General features: G+C 40.2%; 1 protein-coding gene across 2 annotated transcripts in view; it reads left to right on the top strand.

The window, feature by feature from the left end:
- DIAPH3 (diaphanous related formin 3) overlaps positions 1-20,198 on the top strand; it is a 208,530-nt gene that overhangs the window by 80,467 nt on the left and 107,865 nt on the right. For both annotated transcript variants that reach the window (XM_061629956.1, XM_061629957.1), the window contains exons 24-27: positions 5,489-5,652; positions 14,399-14,534; positions 18,689-18,781; positions 19,148-19,207. In XM_061629956.1, the coding sequence (XP_061485940.1) occupies positions 5,489-5,652; positions 14,399-14,534; positions 18,689-18,781; positions 19,148-19,207 (453 nt within the window). The remainder of the gene's footprint in view (positions 1-5,488; positions 5,653-14,398; positions 14,535-18,688; positions 18,782-19,147; positions 19,208-20,198) is intronic.

The following is a 20,198-nucleotide window of genomic DNA, read 5'->3' as shown; positions in this document are numbered from 1 at the left end:
TGCCTCCTGTCAACGCTCCCTGTAGGTAGGAAATAATTGAGGAACAGTGGCGTACATGTGGTTTCTGGTAATGGCTATCAGCTTGCTAATTAAAGAAACGCACTTCCAGGAAAACTGGAGTTATGATAAATTACAAACCAAAGGAGACTTGATGTAAAGGTTAGATAATCCTGCACAGCATGAAGAAGTTAGGGCCTGTCCAAGCTCTTATTGTTATGACAGCGGAAGTTGAATGATGCTGATATCTTGAAAGGCATGCAGCTCGTAGAACCCAGTCAGGGGAAAGTTGAGATAGAAAGGATGGGGCTTTGTGAAAACCAATTTTTCATTCTGCATACAATTATGCTCCATAGGCAACTTGGCTATTACATCCTGTCACTAAATATCACAACCTGGAGCATGCTAATTGGATTAGCATTCATGTTTCTTTTGGAAGTCAGATATATGCACAGTCAGTGTGTTTTTTATTGATAGATGACTATTGGGTTATTCTAGTTGGCTGTCCACTGCAGTTATGTGCATTACTTTGTTATTGTTATGTGCCTTCAAGTCGATCACGACTTATGGCGACCCTATGGATCAGCAACCTCCAATAGCATCTGTCGTGAACCGCCCTGTTCAGATCTCGTAAGTTCAGGTCTGTGGCTTCCTTTATGGAATCAATCCATCTCTTGTTTGGCCTTCCTCTTTTTCTACTCCCTTCTGTTTTCCCAGCATTATTGTCTTTTCTAGTGAATCATGTCTTCTCATTATGTATCCAAAGTATGATAACCTTCGTTTCATCATTTTAGCTTCTAATGGTAGTTCTGGTTTAATTTGTTCTTACCCAATTATTTGTCTTTTTCGCAGTCCATGGTATGTGCAAAGCTCTCCTCCAACACCACATTTTAAATGAGTTGATTTTTCTCTTATCTGCTTTTTTCACTGTCCAACTTTCACATCCATACATAGAGATCGGGAATACCACAGTTTTAATGATCCTGACTTTAGTGTTCAGTGATACATCTGCATTTGAGGACCTTTTCTAGTTCCCTCATAGCTGCCCTCCCCAGTTCTAGCCTTCTTCTGATTTCTTGACTATTGTCTCCAGTTTGGTTAATGACTCTGTCAAGGTATTGATGATCCTTGACAAGTTCAATGTCCTCATTCTCAACTTTAAAGATACATAAATCTTCTGTTGTCATTACTTTAGTCTTCTTGACATTCAGCTATGGTCCTGCTTTTGTGCTTTCCTCTTTAACTTTCATCAGCATTCGTTTCAAATCATTACTGATTTCTGCTAGTAGTATGGTATCATCTGCATATCTTAAATTGATAGTTCTCCCTCCAATTTTCACACCTTCATCTTGGTCCAATCCCGCTTTCCATATGATATGTTCTGCTTATAGATTAAACAAGTAGGGTGATAAAATACACCCCTTTCTCACATCCTTTCTGATGGGGACCAATCGGTTTCTCCATATTCTGTCCTTGCACTAGCCTCTTGTTCACAGTATAGGTTGCACATCTGGACAATCAGATGCTGTGGCACCCCCCATAGTTTTAAATTAAGCATTCCATAGTTTTTCATGATCTACACAGTCAAAGGCTTTGCTGTAATCTATCAAACACTGTGATTTTCTTCTGAAATTCCTTGGTCCGTTCCATTATCCAACGTATGTTTGTGATATAATCTCTGGTGCCTCTTCCTTTTCTGAATCCAGCTTGGACATCTGGCATTTCTTGCTCCATATATGGTAAGAGCCTTTGTTGACAAACAGACAAATCTTGATCATTACTTTACTTGCATGGGATGTTAAGGCAATAGTTACTGCATTCCCTGGGATCCCCTTTCTTTGGAATTGGGATGTATATTGAACGCTTCCAGTCTGTGGACCATTGTTTAGTTTTCCATGTTGACAATTTTTTGTCAAAATTTGGACAGATTCTGTCTCAGTAACTTGTAGCAACTGTATTGGTATGCCATCTATTGCTGGTGATTTGATTCTTCCAAGTATTTTAAGAGCAGCTTTCATCTCACATTCTAAAATTTCTGGTTCTTCATCATACGGTTCCTCCATGAATGAATCTGTCACCCTTTTATCTCTTTTATAGAGTTCTTCAGTGTATTGCTTCCATCTTCCTTTTATTTCATCTTAGTCAGTCAGTGTGTTCCTTTACTGATTATTCAACATCCCTACCCTTGGTTTAAATTTCCGTTTAATAGGGCTCTTGTTCTACCCTTTTTGTTGTCCTCTTCTATTTCTATACAATAACTATTGTAATAGTTCTCTTTGTCCCGATGTACTAGTTGCTGTATTATGGCATTTTGGGTTCTGACCATGTTTCTGCCTCCTTTTGCTGTTGCTTTCCTTCTCTCTTTAACCATTTTAAGAGTTTCATCAGTCATCCACTGAGGTCTTTCTTTTTAACTAGGGATATTGTCTTTTTGCATTCTTCCCTGATAATATCTCTGACTTCATTCCATAATTCTTCTGGTTCTCTGTCAGCTAAGTTTAAAACCTCAAATCTGTTCCTTATTTGATATTTATGTTCTTCTGGGATGTTATTTAAATTGTATTTTGACATTATGATAGCTTTGTTGTTCTTCTTTATATTTATTCTGATTTTTTATATGACCAGTTCATGATCTGTACCACAGTCTGTTCCTGGTCTTGTTTTCACAGAAAGTATGGAACTTCTCCATTGTCTGCTACCAATTATATAATCAATTTGATTCCTATGTTGACTATTTGGTGATGTCCATGTGTACAGTCTTTTTGGTTGCTCAAAAAATGTGTTTGCAAGAAACAAATTATTGGCTTTAGAGAATTCAATAAGTCTTTCTCCTGCTTCATTTCTATCTCCTAAGCCCCATTTTCCCACAGTTCATAGTTCTCTGTTCCCTAATTTTGCATTCCGATCCCCCATAGTTATCAGCACATCTTGTTTTGGTGTGTGATCAGTTTCTTCCTCTACTTTCTAACTTTCTCTGGTTCATGCTTCTCACATTCCATGTTCCTATTGTGTACGTCATACAACTCCAGACTCTTCTTTCGCATCTGTGCGCATCAGTCTCTGTGTTTCCTGTCGGCTTTGACCCAGCTGCGTCTTTAGTCATAGTGCTACTCATAGTTGTCGTTTGTTCTTCCACAGTAGCTTGTTGAGTGCCTTCTGACCTTGGGGTGTCATCTTCCAGCACTATCTCATGTTGCATTTTGGATATTGTGTTCATAGGGTTTTTGTGGTAAGAGATATTCAGAGGTGGTTTACCATTGCCTTCCTCTGAGTTTGGATGCATCTTAGTCTGGTGTCTCAGCTTTGACCATTCCTCCTTGGGTGCCCCTGCTAGGAGTCTAGACTCCTGACGGCATTGCTCTCAGCTTTTTCAGCACTTTGAGAGTTTGAGGTTTGTGAGTGTGGAAGAAGCTGAGAGCAATGCTGTCAGGTGTTTAGACCAAGAGGCTAGACTCCTAACAGGGGCACCCAAGGTGGAATGGTCAGTCAAAGCTGAGACACCAGACTAAGATGCATCCAAACTCCCCCTCTAGGATGCACACCTTAATGTGGCGAGGGATGCATTACTTTACGTGCAGTTAAATTTCTTTATTAAGTGGTTTTGTTTGTGGTAGATAGGACTTCTAGAGAAATCAGACATAGAACATTAAATTCATTTATGCAAACAGGAAAGATAAATTACTTCAGAGATATTATAGATGTGCAAACAACAAGTTAAACGAAGATTGGGTACTTGAGCAGTTTTGAAGAGCTCAAGTTTCTCTTTGATGTATAATACAGGCACACCATTATCAAAATACACTACAAGCACTTGAGCTCTTATCTACAATAACCAAATGCATAAAATACTTCATTAGTATTTTCCTCTAGCACTTTGTTCCTTTGAAATGCCATTTAAAGATATATTGCAAGAGACCACAAATCTATAAAAATAATTTTATGAATAGCTACTAAATTGTATTCTGTACTTCAGTACCTTTTCAGAATAGCAGGAAAAATGATGTCTCAGTTTATTAAGAAACTGACAATTTTTGAAATACAGCATTTCAAGACCTAGTTACACTTTGCTTGATTAATCATAGTAATATGTTTTAATAGTGTGCTTACCCTTAAAGGGATTTGTATAAATTGTTCTCTGTAACATAGTATTGGCAATGTATGATGATCTATTGATGTAAAATCAAATTGCCACTGGGACCAGCTTGCTATAGTCATACAGTGAAAATGCCATCAGAATAATGACTTCCCATTATATTTAGCAAAATAATAAGAACTGAGAGTCTAAAAACACAGGAGGCAAGACATTTAGAAATATCGGTTGAGTAGGAACCAGCACCTTTTCATGTTTCCTTTTCATTGTTAGCTGACTAGCATAGTCCATTTAAGATACTCAAAAATTCAGCCAAAAAGCACAAAAAGGGGGGTGGGGAGGAATAATGTAAAGAGAAAGTAAAGTATCTGCTGAGGATTTTTTTTTAATTCATGGGGAAATTTCATCATTCACATAGAATCTGTGATACTGGTAGTTATAACATGAAATTGGAAGCAGATCTGGAAAGTTGTGTTATGCAAGATATCAGACTGTGTTTATGAAAGCTATAGATGTGTGTAAAAAGTTGCCAATGTTTTGTATTTTTTTTAAAGTGTCTGAACTTGCAGTAACATAGAAGTGGATAGTTGCTTTAATTAAAACATTGAAGTGCTGAACGTTTTCCTAATACTTTTCTTTATTAAAATAATTTCCAAACATTAATTTTTGACATTTTTTAAAATATTGGTTAGGGAACAGTATTCTTCAACACATTGATTTTGGAAAGAATGGTCAGTGAATTTGCTATCAAAGAACTTCTCTTGTCTGAATGCTGCAGAGACGTCACACTTTGAGTAATTTGCCTAAGGATTTCCCCAGTGTTTAACTTGTGTTTATATTAGTAACCCAGGAGAAATACTTCCTGAAATCCATAAAATGTCACATATATTTATTTGGAGCATTTGTACCTCACTCTTAAGCCAAAAAGCCTTCTACCGCAACTTACATACAACCCATTAAAACAAGATAGTCCTGCAGGTTTGTAATCTAAGTGGGACTTGGATTGCATCGAGGGAATTCATAGTTGAGGTATGAAAAGTCTAGAATGGGCAGGAGATTTTTTTAAAAAAATGCTAACTACGAGAAGAGCCACATGTTCTTGGAGATATATGGTTACTGATGAAAACTTGTTGCCTCCTCATTCCTGGAAATATGTAGTATGCGTTAAGTTGGACTCCTGCTTTGAGAAGGAAGTTCGACTTGATGGCCTTGTAGGCTGCTTCCAACTGTACTATTCGATGAGTAAAACAGAATATGCGATATGACATTTCACTCTGTTTTCCCACCACTGCTGCGCTTCATTTTGTTACTTCAGGAGTGAACATCAGTCTCAATCTGGTGTTCATTTGTTTCAAATGAATGGACTCTATCTAATTTTGTAACCTTAACAACCCTAATACACCTTTGCAATTCAAGCAAGAGAACAGTTCCAGAAACTGTCTAGGATGCATGAAAGTATGGAAAAACTCTATCGGAATGTCATGGAATATTATGCCGTCGATTTGAAGAAAGTTTCAGTGGAAGAATTTCTAACTGACTTGAACAACTTCAGGACAACGTTCATGGTAAAGTATATATAACAAAAATTGCTGGAGAAGCATAGTTGAGTATGTTTTTATTTCCAAGGTTAAGCTGTACTTTACATTATTAAGAGCAGCTTTCCCCAACTTTATGTCTCCAGACATTGTTGAACTACAGTCCCAGGACGGCCAGTGGTCAGGGATGTTGAGAGTTACAGTCCAACAATGTCTGGGGACCCAGAGTTGGGGAAAACTGGCTAAATAGAAAGATAATATTTTTTCAGTGGCCAGATTGTTGGTAGGAGCAACCTACTAAGATGGACCATTTTACTCAAAGGCACATGAGAACTTCACATATTTGAAACAGCAGCTGCTAGTATAAATATGAAACCATGAGTGCGGATCAAGATTATTATGTAGCCAGAATGGCATCACCTCAGTACAATAGGAAGTCTCTGCTTGCTTGGGGAATCTAAGCAGGGGAAGGATCATAGCTCAGTAGTACAGCAGCTGCCCTGTGTGTAGAAGGTCCCAGGTTCAGTCCCTGGCATCTTTGGGTATGAATGGATGAAGCTACTATCTGAAGCCCTGGAGAGCCACTGCAAGTCAGTGTAGACAGTACTGAGCCAGATGGACCAATGGTCTGACTCAGTATAAGGCAGCTTCCTATGTTCCCAAGGTATGCACAAGTACAAAAAAGTTTTGAAAAAAAATCAGAACCCCCAAAGCAGTAAAATGTAGAGGGGGAGTAAATGTGGAGGTGAGGAGGTTGGTTACAAAAATTGCCCATATACTGCATGAGCAGCATTTTGATAATTAATGCTAAATGGCTGTGCAGGTGAGAAAACCAAGAGGTTGCAATAGTGAAACCTGTAATCAGAAGGACAGAGATTTGGGGGGTGGAGGGGGCAAATGAGGAAAAGGATGCAAGAGGAGATGAAAACAAATGGGAGGGGACAATGTAACCCAACAAAGACCTGTTGTCTTTCCTTCCTCTCTTCTGTCTCTTGTTTGTCCCACCACCAGTAACTCTGTTTCTTGCTTTGGTTCTTATTAACAGAAGTGAGTGAAAAGTTGTGCAGGGCATACCAGGAACCAGAGCCTTTCTTGTTTTTTATGTTTCCTTGCCTGCTTTGTCATCTTTCATAGTCTAGCTAATGAAAGTAAGTCCCTAGACTGCCTTGCAGGGTTTCCTGCATCCCCATGTCTAACTGGGGATCCTTTTGGGAAGATCTCTAAACTTCTCATCAAACTTTTGGGGTCAAAAAATAGCTGTTGGAGGTTAAAAGTATCCAGAGTGTCCCCCTCCCTTCCAGAGCAGCTTGGCCTTTTCCTTTCCTCAGCCCCCATACCCACTTTTTTTTATTCGCTCTCCCCTACAAATGCACATTTATCTTGCCTCCACTTGAAATCTCACTATTGGGTCATTCCAGTAGATTTCACCAGATGAATATAAGTGGCTGCTGCACCATTTTATTTATTTAAATCATTCCTACCCATATTGATAAACCAAAAACAGAAAAAAATTATTTGGCACCCCGGTTTACAGGGAGGTCGGAAAGGAGGGTAGGATCATCTAAAAACTGGCATGGCAAGGGTTTGCTATCTTTAATTTCTCTGCTTCTATAAATGATGTCAACTTCTAGCAAAAAAGGTTTTATTCACCATAGTCTGGATGTCATTTTTATATAGTTGTTAACTACTTTACACCAAATCCAGGGTGAGAGCAAACAAGTAAAGATAGTGAAAACCACAATTCTTTTTCTGACCTTTCCATAAGGCCCTTAGTTACAATATCACCAGTCCCATTATTTTTATACCATTTCACTACCCACAGGAGAGAAGAATATACCCCACAGAGTTTAAGTATCTTCTTCTAAAATCCTAAAGTTGGTCATTTGGTAAAATTGATAGTAACTTGAGTCCTCATATTTCAAATGCAGGTTAATTTAATCGTTTGACATTTTGCCCACAGAAAGCCTCAGTGAGTGCAAACATCACCACCAATTTTCATCATGGTGTTTTGCCCAGCTTTTAAGAATTTTTCTTTCTTTTCATTTTTGCCACATTTGCCATTGCGGCTGCAACGTTCTAATTGTGTTCTTGTGTCTCAATATGGATAGGAGTTATATATATATGGAATTTGTTAAAAATGGTGTAGCAACCACCCCTTGGTGAAAGTATCTGAACCAACCCTATTCTCTTCTGCATCCCCTCATCTCTGCAGCCACCTCAGTCTATCATCACCCTAGAACAGAGCTAGGAAATGTTGGCATGCTGCAACCATTAGGCAGCCCATGGAAATTGTCTCCCTTGCCATGTTCCCCACAGTTCCTGATTCAGCTCCTTAAAGTTTATTTATCCTAGAAGAGAAGACTTGCCATCATACCCTGAACAGGAGCACTCTTATTAGAGTTGAGAATCCACAGTAACATTCAGTTGCACTTGTTCTCAATTCTCTTTTGTGCATTAATCCCCTTCCCCTTCTTAAATAAATAGCAAATTGTAGCAGTGCAGGGTTCCCCCCCCTCCCCCAAGTTCAGCACATTTAAAGAATCATTTTTGTTTCAGAATCGGTTTTGGAGATAGCATTATGCGTGATGTTTCAGCTGTAGCAGAACAGTTGATTTCCAGTATGAGGGGAAATTGACAGATGAGGAAGGCATGGATGAATCAGGATTATTTGTTCCCCACAGATAATTTCCCAAAGCTTATTGGTCAACAAGCTAGTGAGAGGTCTAGGACATTTGCTCTGACATCATGAGATCAGTCTTAGTTGAGGCAGCCTGATGATGTGGACAAAATGCTTGTAATTGTCCGACCCAGAGAGGAAGGAACCAGGCTGAGACGAGGTGTGATCTGTTTCTCGTTTTATTAATGTGATGGTCACATCCAAAGTGGTGCACTTCGTAAACCTGTCTACCCTGTCTCACTACTTTCCCTAGGTATTCTATCTAAGCAGTCTCTGCAGCGTTTGGGGAGAGTTGACTCAGCACTAGTCTTGGGAGGCACCTACTTAAGTAGGGAAGGTCTTCGCGTGTAAATTATGGCTGTGCCAGAGTTTCACCCTCTGAAAGTCTCTCTTACTGTGCTTCCTCGCATGGGGTGAGGTGGGGCAAGCCTCTGTCAGCCCATCTGACAGTGGGACTTCACTAGGTGCCAGCGCGAGCTCTGGAAGTAGGATGCTGATTGGCAGGGAAGCGTTTGAAGTGCCAGGTGGGGAATCCTGCATGGGTGGGGTTGGCATGAGTGAAGGATCGCTTCCCAATGGTTCTGGCAGGGAACTCGCAGTCGGGGCTGGAACTACCTGCGGCCTGTCAGAGCCCTCCCTTCCTCCAAAGCCCCCAGGAACCTCATCCTCATCTGACTCTTCTCCCTGGGGTGCAACAGTAATGGTGCCCTCAACCATGCACTCTCTTGCCTCTTGCCCCACTTCACTGAGGAGGTTTAACTGAGTGGGTCCAGGGTGGGAATGGTCTCAGCAGTCTTGAAAGAGGCAGTGATCCAGTCACTCCTTCGGAAAAAAAATCTCCTATCCTCAGCAACTACTGCCCAGTCACAAATACTCCATTGAGGATCGTAGTGGGACAGTTGTAAGCACTCTTGGATAAAAACTGCTTACCTTGATACATTTCACTCTGAGTTCAGGCCTGATTATGGGACTGAATTGGCATTGGTCGCCCTGATGGATGCCCTTTATTGGGAGAAGCATAGTTGGATTCTACTATTATTTCTTGATCTCTGTGGCTTTTGGTACCATTGACTATAGCATTCTCCTGAACAGACTTGATGAGATAGGTATTGGAGACACTTTTTTTTACAGTGGTTCTGATCCTATCTCCAGGGTTCTCATTAAGAGAATAGCATTGTGTAATTATATCTTGACCCCCTGGCAGTTGTGCTGTGGGGTGCGATAGAGTAACATCTTGTCTCCAATGTTATTCAATATCATATGAAGCTGTTGGGAGCGGTCATTAGGAGACTTGGGGTAAAGCATAATCAGTATGCTGATGTTACCTAACTATTTCTCTGTAACATCTGTATTAGGATAGATTGTACAACCCCTGAACCAGTGCCTGGACTTGGTGGTAGGCTGGATAAGGGGCAACAAACAGTCTGAATCTTGGTAAGGTGGTATTACTATGGGTGAGTGATTTCCAAGTCAGGATAATAGTTCAATTGCCTACTTTAGACAGGGTCATACTATCCCTGAGGGAGCAAGTTTGAAGTCTGGGAGTGCTCCTGGATCCATCTCTGTCACTGGAGGCCTAGGTTTCCGCAGTGTTTAGGAGTGCCTCTGAATGGCTTTTGCTGGTAAAACAGCTTTGGCTGTTTCTGGACTAGGACAGCCTGACTGTTGTCATCCATGCATCCGTACCCTCCAGTTTGAACTACTGCAATGAGCTATATGTGGGGGTTGGCCATAAGGTTTGCTTGGAAGCTGCAGCGAATGCAAAATGCAACAGCTCAAATACTTAGTGGGGCAAAGTATTGTCATCATGTTATGCTGAAAGACTTGCACTTGCTGCCAGTTAACTACTGGGTGATGTTCAAATTGCTACTGCTAGTATTCAAAGTCTTACACAGTTTGGGACCAGGATATCTAAAACATTCTCACTCTTGTACCCAGTCACTGTGATCTGCGGGACTATCTCATCAGGAAGTCTGTTCCATACGTTGAAGGAAGAGGGCTTTTAGTACCTCTCCCTTGCATCTCCATCTCATTGTATATTAGGCACTGTCTTTATTATCTCTCTGGTGCCTATTGAAGACCTTGTTCCAACAAGCCTTTTAAGTACAGATTATCCTAGCCTGGAAATTGTATTTATATTTGTATGTATTGTTAAATTGCTTCAGGGTGTTTCATGAGAAGTGATTCAAAAATTATATAATAAAAAGTTTGCTGGGATGTAGGAGTAAGGGGAGCCTCCATCTACCCCCCCCAACTCTAAAGGTATAAAAGCAGCCTTTCTTTATGGAAAACAGAAAATATGTTTCCATTCCTCTACCTGAAGCTTTTGATATAGTCGTAAGATCTGGATAGATGGCTCCATATCACAATAGTAAAACAGAGCATGACCTAGCTTCTACATTTTGTGTCTTGAATAAATAAATAAATAATAAGGCCATAAAGAAAATATACTCCTTTTGTGGGTGCAGTAGCAGAGTGTTGAGCACTTCAGCAGCAATCCCTCCTGACTGCAGTGAGCTACACAGAGATCCTCCAAAAAGTGCAGAGAACTAATATCCAGGAAAAGCTGGACCTCTACAACTCAACAGAGGCTTCTTTTGGCTGGTGTGTCCTTCAGAAGGTCTCAATGATCCTGTACACAGATTCAAGTTGAATTTGGGAGTTTCTTCTTCAATTTGGTAGCATATAGATGCTAAAGCTATAGCTAGAACAAAGTCTTCGACTTGCAGCCCTTCCTCTGAGATGTGGCACCAAGAAGGTTGCCTGCTTTTGCTACTACGGTTCACCATGATAACTGAAACTTTGGTCTTAGTAATTTAATCAAGGGAGGAAGCATCAATTGAAGGCATTGGCGGCTGGTGCCATTAGACCGGTTGTGGTGTGGCAGAAAATAACATCATGTGGGTGAGGCCAAGAAGATCTTCCCATCCTCTTTCCTTGCAAAGACACTGTGGACACTTAAACATTGCTGTTGTGCAAGTACTTAGCACCTAACTAAACTTAAAATAAGTGTAAGCCCAACAGCACAAGATGACAGAGGAGCTCACTTCAGAATAAAATGCAGAGGATTGCATTAGAAATCAGAGCTAAGAAATTTCTGTAAAATAATTAAGAACACCAAGAAGAATACATTTGTTTCTTTCACTTAGTTGGAAGTAAGTAATCCTAAGGTTACATTCCTATCCATTAAGGCTGCACGATGATGATCTGATGATAATGATAACAAGAAAAAGATAGGAACTAATGGTAGGAATTAATACATTGATTGTGCCATTACCATGGGCTGGAGTGGATTTACACCACAAAAACCATACACTCCTAACCATCTCTACTCAGAAGTATTTATTTATTTATTTATTGCATTTGTATACTGCCTCATAGCCGAAGCTCTCTGGGCGGTTTACAACAATTAAAAACAAATATACAAATTTAAAAACACATTTTTAAAAAGCAATTTAAAAACACATGCTAAAATGCCTGGGAGAAGAGGAAAGTCTTTTCAACCTGGCGCTGAAAAGCTAACAGTGTTGGCACCAGGTACATCTCATCAGGGAGATCATTCCATAATTTGGGGGCCACCACTGAGAAGGCCCTCTCCCTTGTTGCCAGTGTACCAGCTACCCTCGGAATAGGCACCTGGAGAAGGGACTTTGATGTTAAACGTAGCGTACAGGTGGGTTCGTGTCGGGAGAGGCATTCCATCAGGAATTGTGGTCCTAAGCCATGTAAGGCTTTATAGGTTAAAACCAGCGCCTTGAATCGAGCTTGGAAACACATAGGCAGCCAATGCAAGCGGGCCAGAATCGGTTTTATATGTTCGGACCGTCTGGTCCCTGTTACCAATCTGGCCAGTGCATTTTGCACAAGCTGCAGCTTCCGAACCGTCTTCAAAGGCAGCCCCACGTGGAGCACATTGCAGTAATCTAACTTGGAGGATACCAGAGGATGGACAACTGAAGCCAGGTTATCCAGATAGGGGCATAGCTGGGCCACCAACCGAAGTTGGTAGAAGGTCCTCCGTGCCACCAGGCTACCTGAGCCTCAAGTGACAGAGATGGTTCTAGGAGAACCCCCAAGCTACGAACCTGCTCCTTCAGGGGAGTGCAACCCCATCTAGGACAGGTTGGACATCCACCATCCAGTCAGAAGAACCACCCACTAGCAGCATCACAGTCTTGTCTGGATTGAGCCTCAGTTTATTAGCCCTCATCCAGTCCATTGTTGCAGCCAGGCACTGATTCAGCACATTGACAGCCTAACCTGAAGAAGATGAAAAGGAGAAATAGAGCTGCGTGTCATCAGCATACTGATGGCAACGCATTTCAAAGCTCCGGATGACCGCATCCAACGGTTTCATGTAGATGTTGAACAGCATGGGGGACAGAACTGATCCCTGCGGAACCCCATACTGGACAGTCCAGGGTGTCGAGCAATGTTTCCCAAGCACCACCTTCTGGAGCTGACCCACCACCATGCAGTCCCTTCCACTCCCAACTCAGCCAGTCTTCCCAGAAGGATACCATGGTTGATGGTATCGAAAGCCACTGAGAGATCAAGGAGAATCAACAGAGTCACACTCCTCCATCTCTCTCCTGACAGAGGTCATCACACAGGGCGACCAAGGCAGTTTCCATGCCAAAACGAGGCCTGAAACCCGACTGAAATGGATCCAGGTAATCGGTCTCATCCAAGAGTGTCTGGAGCTGGCCTGCCACTGAGTTACTTACTCTGAAATAACTGGGCTTAGGACAGCAGCATAAACTGCAATCCTACTATAATTTTCCCTGTTTAAATTCTTTGAACACTGTTGAGTAAGTAGTCCTTAGTCCACAAAATAACTATGATAGAAACAAACCTGGCAGATAGAAGAAATTCTGGAAATGTTCACAGACACTATCAGCCTCTTAGAGATGAAGAAAAAAGTATAGAAGGGATGGCCAACCTATGGCCCTTCAGATGTCGCTGAACATGAGCCCCAGCCACTATGTTCAATGTTCAGGAATGATGGGAGTTGTAGTTCTACAACATCTGGAGGGCCACAGGTTAAGCACCTCTAATTTGAAGTTTCATAGATTTTAGTGGAGTAAGCCACACCCTAAATATTTTATTATGTGATTCACACAAGTAGACTCCACACTTGCCTTCTGTGCCACGTGCTAATGTTGGTAGGCTGACTGGAACTTTCTCTTATGTGTGTGTGCTCTCTCTCTCTTCCTCTCTCTCCCTCCCTCTCTCACATACACTCAACAACAAACCAACCAGTTAATATGGTTGAAGCTGCAAGGCCTGCTCTCTGCTAAGCTCCTGCTGAAAGCCAAAGGAAAATATGGCTGCACAGACTCAGAAGAAATATATGATTCTGATTGGCTTCCTAAGGCTTCCTTTGGTAATAATATGTTGTGCTGTATGCTAATTCCTGTACCTTGATTAGTGGGATTGCCTATCAGGATGTAAATGAAGGCAAGAAAACACAGCTAATGTGCCTAGGGGATACTAAATGCATGTATTTTTCTGACTGGAGATGGATGGGAGGGCCACCTGGCCATAGCAAGGTTGTGGCTTATGATTGGCTGAGCAGTACAAAGAGCCAGAAAATGGGAGACTGACAAAAATATCTGCAGGAGTTGAAATGAAAGGCTAATGGTAACAGAAAATAGTGTGACTTTTATTTTAGGAGCAACTGGCCCAAGCTCATTAGGTGAACTTCATGGCAAAATGGGGATTTGAATCTGGGTTTTCCCAGTCGTAGTCTAACTGCTACTCCAGCTGCTTTTCCTTGACAGTAGCTAGGGAACCCATGCTGAATTGCTGTTTGCTAATGCATGGGCTCAGCTAAATGAGTGTGCTCACTCCTCCCCCATGGCAACGTTCACATATTCTCTGGGGACCTTGTAGGAAATTGCTATGTTTAAGGATCAGAGTATGACTGTTGACAGCTTTTTTTTTTTAACCATCTTGGCACTGTAATTGTGATGTTTTATTGTTGTGGATTTATTTTTAAATGAAAAGCAGCATATTTTAAATAAATAAATAGGCATGTCGACTTTTTCCTAAGTCTTAATATTTTATGCTGATGAAACTTAATATGTTTTTTGCTAGCAAGCAGCAAAGGAGAATATGAGAAGAAAAGAAGCAGAAGAAAAGCAGAGACGTGCTAGAGTTGCTAAAGAACAAGCAGAAAAAGAAAAACTAGAAAGACAACAAGAGAAAAAGCATTTGCTAGAAATGAAAACAGGTAATGTGGACAGCAACCTTCTAGATTGCACCTATAACAGTACTTGAGGGCCACTATTGCCTTACAAAGTTTGGTGTTGAATCTGGTTGCACTCATCTTATAAGTGCCTCTTGATTGTGTAGCATTAGGGTGCCTAGTGAGGCAACTCCCTTGTTCACCCATGCCGGTTTGTACTCCACCACTTTAGTTAGCTTTAAAAAAAAAAAAAAGTCTCCTTGATTTAAGAGGCTTCATGCTTCCGCTTTTCAGCTGCACGGAGCATCTCCCACAGTATACAGAAGTGGTGGGTAGCTACCTTCAAATTTTCAGAAGTTAGTCTGAAATTGGAAATCACAGCAGCAGCATAGCTCACATCTATATAGAATCATAGAATAGTAGAGTTTGAAAGGGCCTATAATACCATCAAGTTCAACCCCCTGCTCATTGCAGGAACCCAAGTTAAAATATACCCAATAGGTATGCCAAGACTGATCTGTGCATGCTGAGAAGCCTGGTTTACATTTTCAGCTAGAGAAGAGTTTGTTGGGGGCATGGTGCTCAGTTAATAATGAAAACTGTGGTAGAAACTATCATTTTAAAACTAGCTGTCTTCACCATTTATTTCACTTATGTAATTTCCCGGGCATAGGGAGAAACTATTTCTGTTACTCGCAGGTTCAAAACTATACAACAAAAACAATCACTTGACGTGTTATGTATGTTACAACTATAAATTTGTCAAATGGGCAGTACAGCTCTAGAGAAAAATGTAATTGGAACAGTTCCAGCCCAAAGGTTGCATTTGCTTTTGGCCAGTCATCCCAAGGGCTGCATCCTAGTGGAGGGTGTGGCAAAAGGAAAAGTAGATGTTGCCAAAATTGGAATGGTTGCTCCATACCCACTATGTTTTTTGTGTGCGTGCATGCATGTCTAATATACACACACACAGGCTACCGCCCCTGCTTATTTTGCTTCACTGTCTCACCCATTCTGCCACCTAACCCTCTTGCCCAAGCCACCCCTCTCCCCTTTGAGCTCACACAAACCGCCCCCTCTGTTTAGAACTTGCCAAAAGCCTTTTATGGTCAGTCCTCCCCCCACTTATATTTTGCCTCCCCCCAATATTAGAGGTGGAAAGAAACACTAACCCCACCTACTCTCCTCGCCAAACTCCTCTTCTCCCCAGGCCTCACCAAACTCCCCCTCCCCTTAGACCTACCCAAGCCTCCCTTGTCCCAAGAGAAGGAGGGAGGCAGAGGCAGGTGGCAGAGGTGAGCACACAGGAACACTCAGGACAGGCAGAGGCAGTTTCTAAGCAAACGTCCTGCTCTTCCTGTACCTACCAGTTCCCTCCTCCTTGCATTTCACGGCTGAGCCTGAAATGGCATCATTGGTGAGGTGGGCAGCAGTGGTAGCAGAGCAGGACAGCTGCTGAGGAGCTGCCCCGGCTTGTCATGACTGTTCCTCTGCAGCTCTCCTGGGACACCTCTCCTGGAGTGCTGCAATGGCTCAGTAGCATTTCTTTTTTTTCTTTTTTTTCAATTAATTTTTATTCCAGTTTTCAAAACCAAAACAATACAAAAAGAAAACAACACAAATCAATAACTAGTACAATACAAAAAGAAAAATATATATATATATATAAAAAAAGAAAGAATATTGACTTCCGATTTGTCATAGTTCAGCTATAAATCTATAATATATAACAAACCTATCTCTTAATAGATTATAAAATCACCTTCCTCCAACGGTTATCTTAGTTGGTTTCAAATCACATTAACATCATATCATTTTAATCTTCCACAAAAAGTCAAAGAGAAGTTTCCAATCCTTGAGATATATGTCAATCAATTTTTTTTTCTAAATAAACATGCCAATTAATCCAACTCATCAAATCTACTAAGTCCAGTAATTTTAAATCGCTCTTCTGTCATTATCCATATTGGGTCCATCTTCCATCTTTACGCACCCAAAAATCTTGCTGTCATAGTCATATAATAAAAGTCTGATAGGAATTTCCTCCATCACAGATATTTTCTTGCCATCAAATCCAAACGTATCACTGAAGTATTGTTGCAAAGCCGCATCTCTGTTCCTCTTTTCCACATGATACACTAGTATATCTCTTGAAGGTTTTTCCATTGACACAAAACAGGGATTAATTCTGTTAACTTTCTCCATTTCAAGTTCCATCAAATCCTTCCAGTCCAAGAATTTTTTTGAACCGATAATATCTTTATCTCCAATCTCTTCAATTCCTTCAGGGACAGCGCTGAATTCCAAACTGTAATATTTGTCTCCAGGATCCATCACAGCCAGGAAATCCAAATCTTTTTTCATGTCCATAATTAAGCCAATCTCCATAGTTTGAACCTTGCCTTTAATTTCTCTTCCATCCTTTTTTTGTTTTCCAGATCTATCTTTATTCTCCTTTCTCATAGAATCCTGAGTTTCTTTCAGCTCCTGTCTCATTTCGTGAAATTCAATTCTCCACGCTTGTCTATTATTTCTCAGTTCTTGTTTTATTGAGTTAATCCCATTCATTATTTTCTGAAACATGTCTAGAGATAAAGTCCCTTCTTGTACATCCATGATCTGCTTAATTGTCATTCTTAAAGCCAAAGGAACAAAACTCCTTCAATTTTCAATGTCCCAAACAAAGAGCAGCTTATTTCTTTAACCAGTTACAAAGGAGTTAATCTTTCAAACCAACTAACGTCACACGCTAGACAGCCCTTATCTCTTATCTGTCCGGAAGTGTAAGAACGGCTTTAGTTCACAACGTCGAAATAGCTAATAGCAGAGAGAATGAGCAGATTCGTCAAAAAAAAAGTAGATCAGGAAAAATAGTCCCAAGCCATAAATCAAAAAGATTTCTTATCTCTTCCAATCAGAAATCTCTCGTCCGTTGTAATCTTTAAAATGCTATTTTCCATGTCAGCTTTTTGCAATAAAAAAAAGATAAGCTATTTATATTTTCTTCCCCCTTAGTTCCGTAAATAAAAAAAAGGAAAGTCTTACCTCACCTAGGTTATCTCAATTGCTGTTACTTTGACAAATCTCTTTAGCTGTATAGATAAGAAAATGATGAATGTAGACAGGAGGATGTTTGCCTGTTAATCCGTATAAAACAAAAAACGGGTCACTTATCCAGCTGAGCTAGCATAAAAATCCTCGCTCTGTCTGAGCTGCTGGAAGACAGACAATTCTGACGAATTCCAGACTCCAACAATCAAAACAAAGCTATGTGGGAAATCTCACGTTTCTTCTTTAACCGGAAGAAATTATTCCCAGTCAGAAAAGAGCCTTCTGACTGAATTTAAACTGGATAAGTTTCATCCAAGACGGAGCTCGTCTCAGAGGCTGCACAGGCGTAGGGATCCTCCTGGGAAGTTGGCCAGTAGCATTTCTAAGGCTATCATCACACTGTAGTTCATAGCACCATCTGTTGGGGGATGTAATGACAGCCTTAGAAGAATACGTAATAGAAAGGATACACACACAACCCACTGTCAGCAGCTTGGTGAACATGTTCTGGCCCACAGGTTTGCCACCCTGTCCAATGGTGTTCTAACAGGGGGAGGTTAATTGTTTGAGGTCTAACTGTCCTGTGAAAGAATTCTGCTTTTTTCAGTGGTGTTTTACTTTTTTAAAAATATAGAGGATCAAAGTATGCAGTGAATGGTAAAGCTTCTTTTCATGAGTGGACACCCAGGGATCCATAATGCAATGTTCCATTTAGGCAAGCAGAATATGAATATCTAAAACGCTTTATGCAAATAATCGTTTTTGCCTTAGAAGATGGTGTCCTACAGAGAAACTGCTTCTGGAAGCCAAGTGTGTTTATGATGATATGTGGCTTCATTCAGGGTTCAGAGATGTAGAAGCATATGAATGATGTTGCATTACATTTAAAGTTACTGCTCTATTTCATCTGAGGATGCAGTGGTGTGAGGTGAATCAAATGAACTTTGGTCTGCTTTAGTGGACACAGTATGAACACTAACAGGGCTGACTTCTTCAAGATCTGATTTATGAGTAAATTAAAGGCTAGTCTGAATTTGGAATTGCCGGCTTTTTATTGCTACAGTCTCTTCTCCATCCCTGTAAATCCTTTGGCATTACTATGGTAACCATGAAAGCTGAAGGAATTCCCTCCATCTCTTTTTTTACAGAGGGTGATGAGACAGGAGTGATGGATAGCCTATTGGAGGCCTTGCAATCAGGTGCTGCTTTTCGAGACAGAAGAAAACGGACAAGGTCTAAAGGTAAATACTTTCCCGCCTTGTTCTTATAGAATTAGGGCAGCAGGCTATTTTCTGAAGAATGCTTTCATTGGTGTTAAACCTAAAGGCCAGAACTGCTTTAAAGTGTTGTTAACCACTTTAATCGCTTTTATTGTAAATACAAATGCAGCAGAGATGTTCAGTTTATTTGGGGAGTATAAAAATATTTTACAAATTTATGTAGCCTAACTACTTCTGACAAGACTCTTCCATGAAATCATGTTCACCTTATAGTAACAACATTAAATAACTCATAAAATTTTCTTCTAGAAATGTTTAATCTGAAAAAGGTTCCTTTGGAAATATTTTTGTATCAATGTTAATGTTCCTTGCTTTTTTTTTTTACAGATGTGCTACAGAATTTCAGCCCAACCTTTGAGAGACCTGTTCTGAAAGCTTGTAACCATGGTAATTCATAAGTCATATGTTCTGATTCCTATTGATTCTTACTGACTTCCGTAAAAGTCTACTATATTCCTTGTTTGTCTGGAATGAGTGTAACAAAGCACTGGGGCTTGCTTGCCAAATAGAACTTGCTTAGCGTTTGCATCCTTAGATATTTTCGTTTGATATTTACATATCTAGCCTGCATTTTTACTTTCTAAAATCTGAGGAGTTGTAGATGTCAAATTCCATAATTCAAGAAATTAGTAAAGTGTGTCCTTAGCTCTTGAATAAAAATAACACTGCCTCATTTATAAAATAAAGAAAAAGTTATTTTGTCTTGAAATAGCATTAAATAAGCAAAGGTCTGTTCAATTTATTAACTCAAGGGTTAAAAAATACAACCATTATTAAATGAGCATGATTCAGGAAAGGCTGATTTTCATATTACAGAGAACGTAATTCCCATTTCACACATTTGTCAGAAAAATAATTTAAAATATGCAAGTTTATGAACGTAACTAGAGGATTTTCTTGACATAAATTGGGCAGACCTACTGTTTTATTTCACCCATGAAGGAACATAATATTTTTCTTTACCTTCTTTGATTAAGCAGTTTCAGAAAATTATATTTAATGTATGTGCAGAAATCATGGGGAAGTATGATTAGTCATTGTACTGTATTAAAATTCTATGCATTCCGTGTTCCCAAAAGTCTGAATGCATATGACACAGTAAACTTGCTGAACTGAAGCAATTCTGTGTCTGATCAGTGCTTGGCTAGGAGGTTGCCTGGAAACCCTATGTACACTGTCTTGAGTTCCATGGAAGAAATGCAGGATGGAGATATATATATACTTTACACAACACACAGAGAGAGAAATTAAAATACATTTTATTACACTATTATGAGAAAGGCATATCTAAGCTATTCTGTTTGGAATAATGTTTCTGGAAGCAATACAGGATTTATTATGAAAATATTTCCTCTAGTAAGGTTAAACCTGATTATCA

The sequence above is a fragment of the Rhineura floridana genome, chromosome 5 (assembly GCF_030035675.1).
Source record: "Rhineura floridana isolate rRhiFlo1 chromosome 5, rRhiFlo1.hap2, whole genome shotgun sequence".
Classification (NCBI taxonomy): Eukaryota; Metazoa; Chordata; class Lepidosauria; order Squamata; family Rhineuridae; genus Rhineura; species Rhineura floridana.
This window is presented reverse-complemented; position numbering and strand designations above follow the sequence as displayed.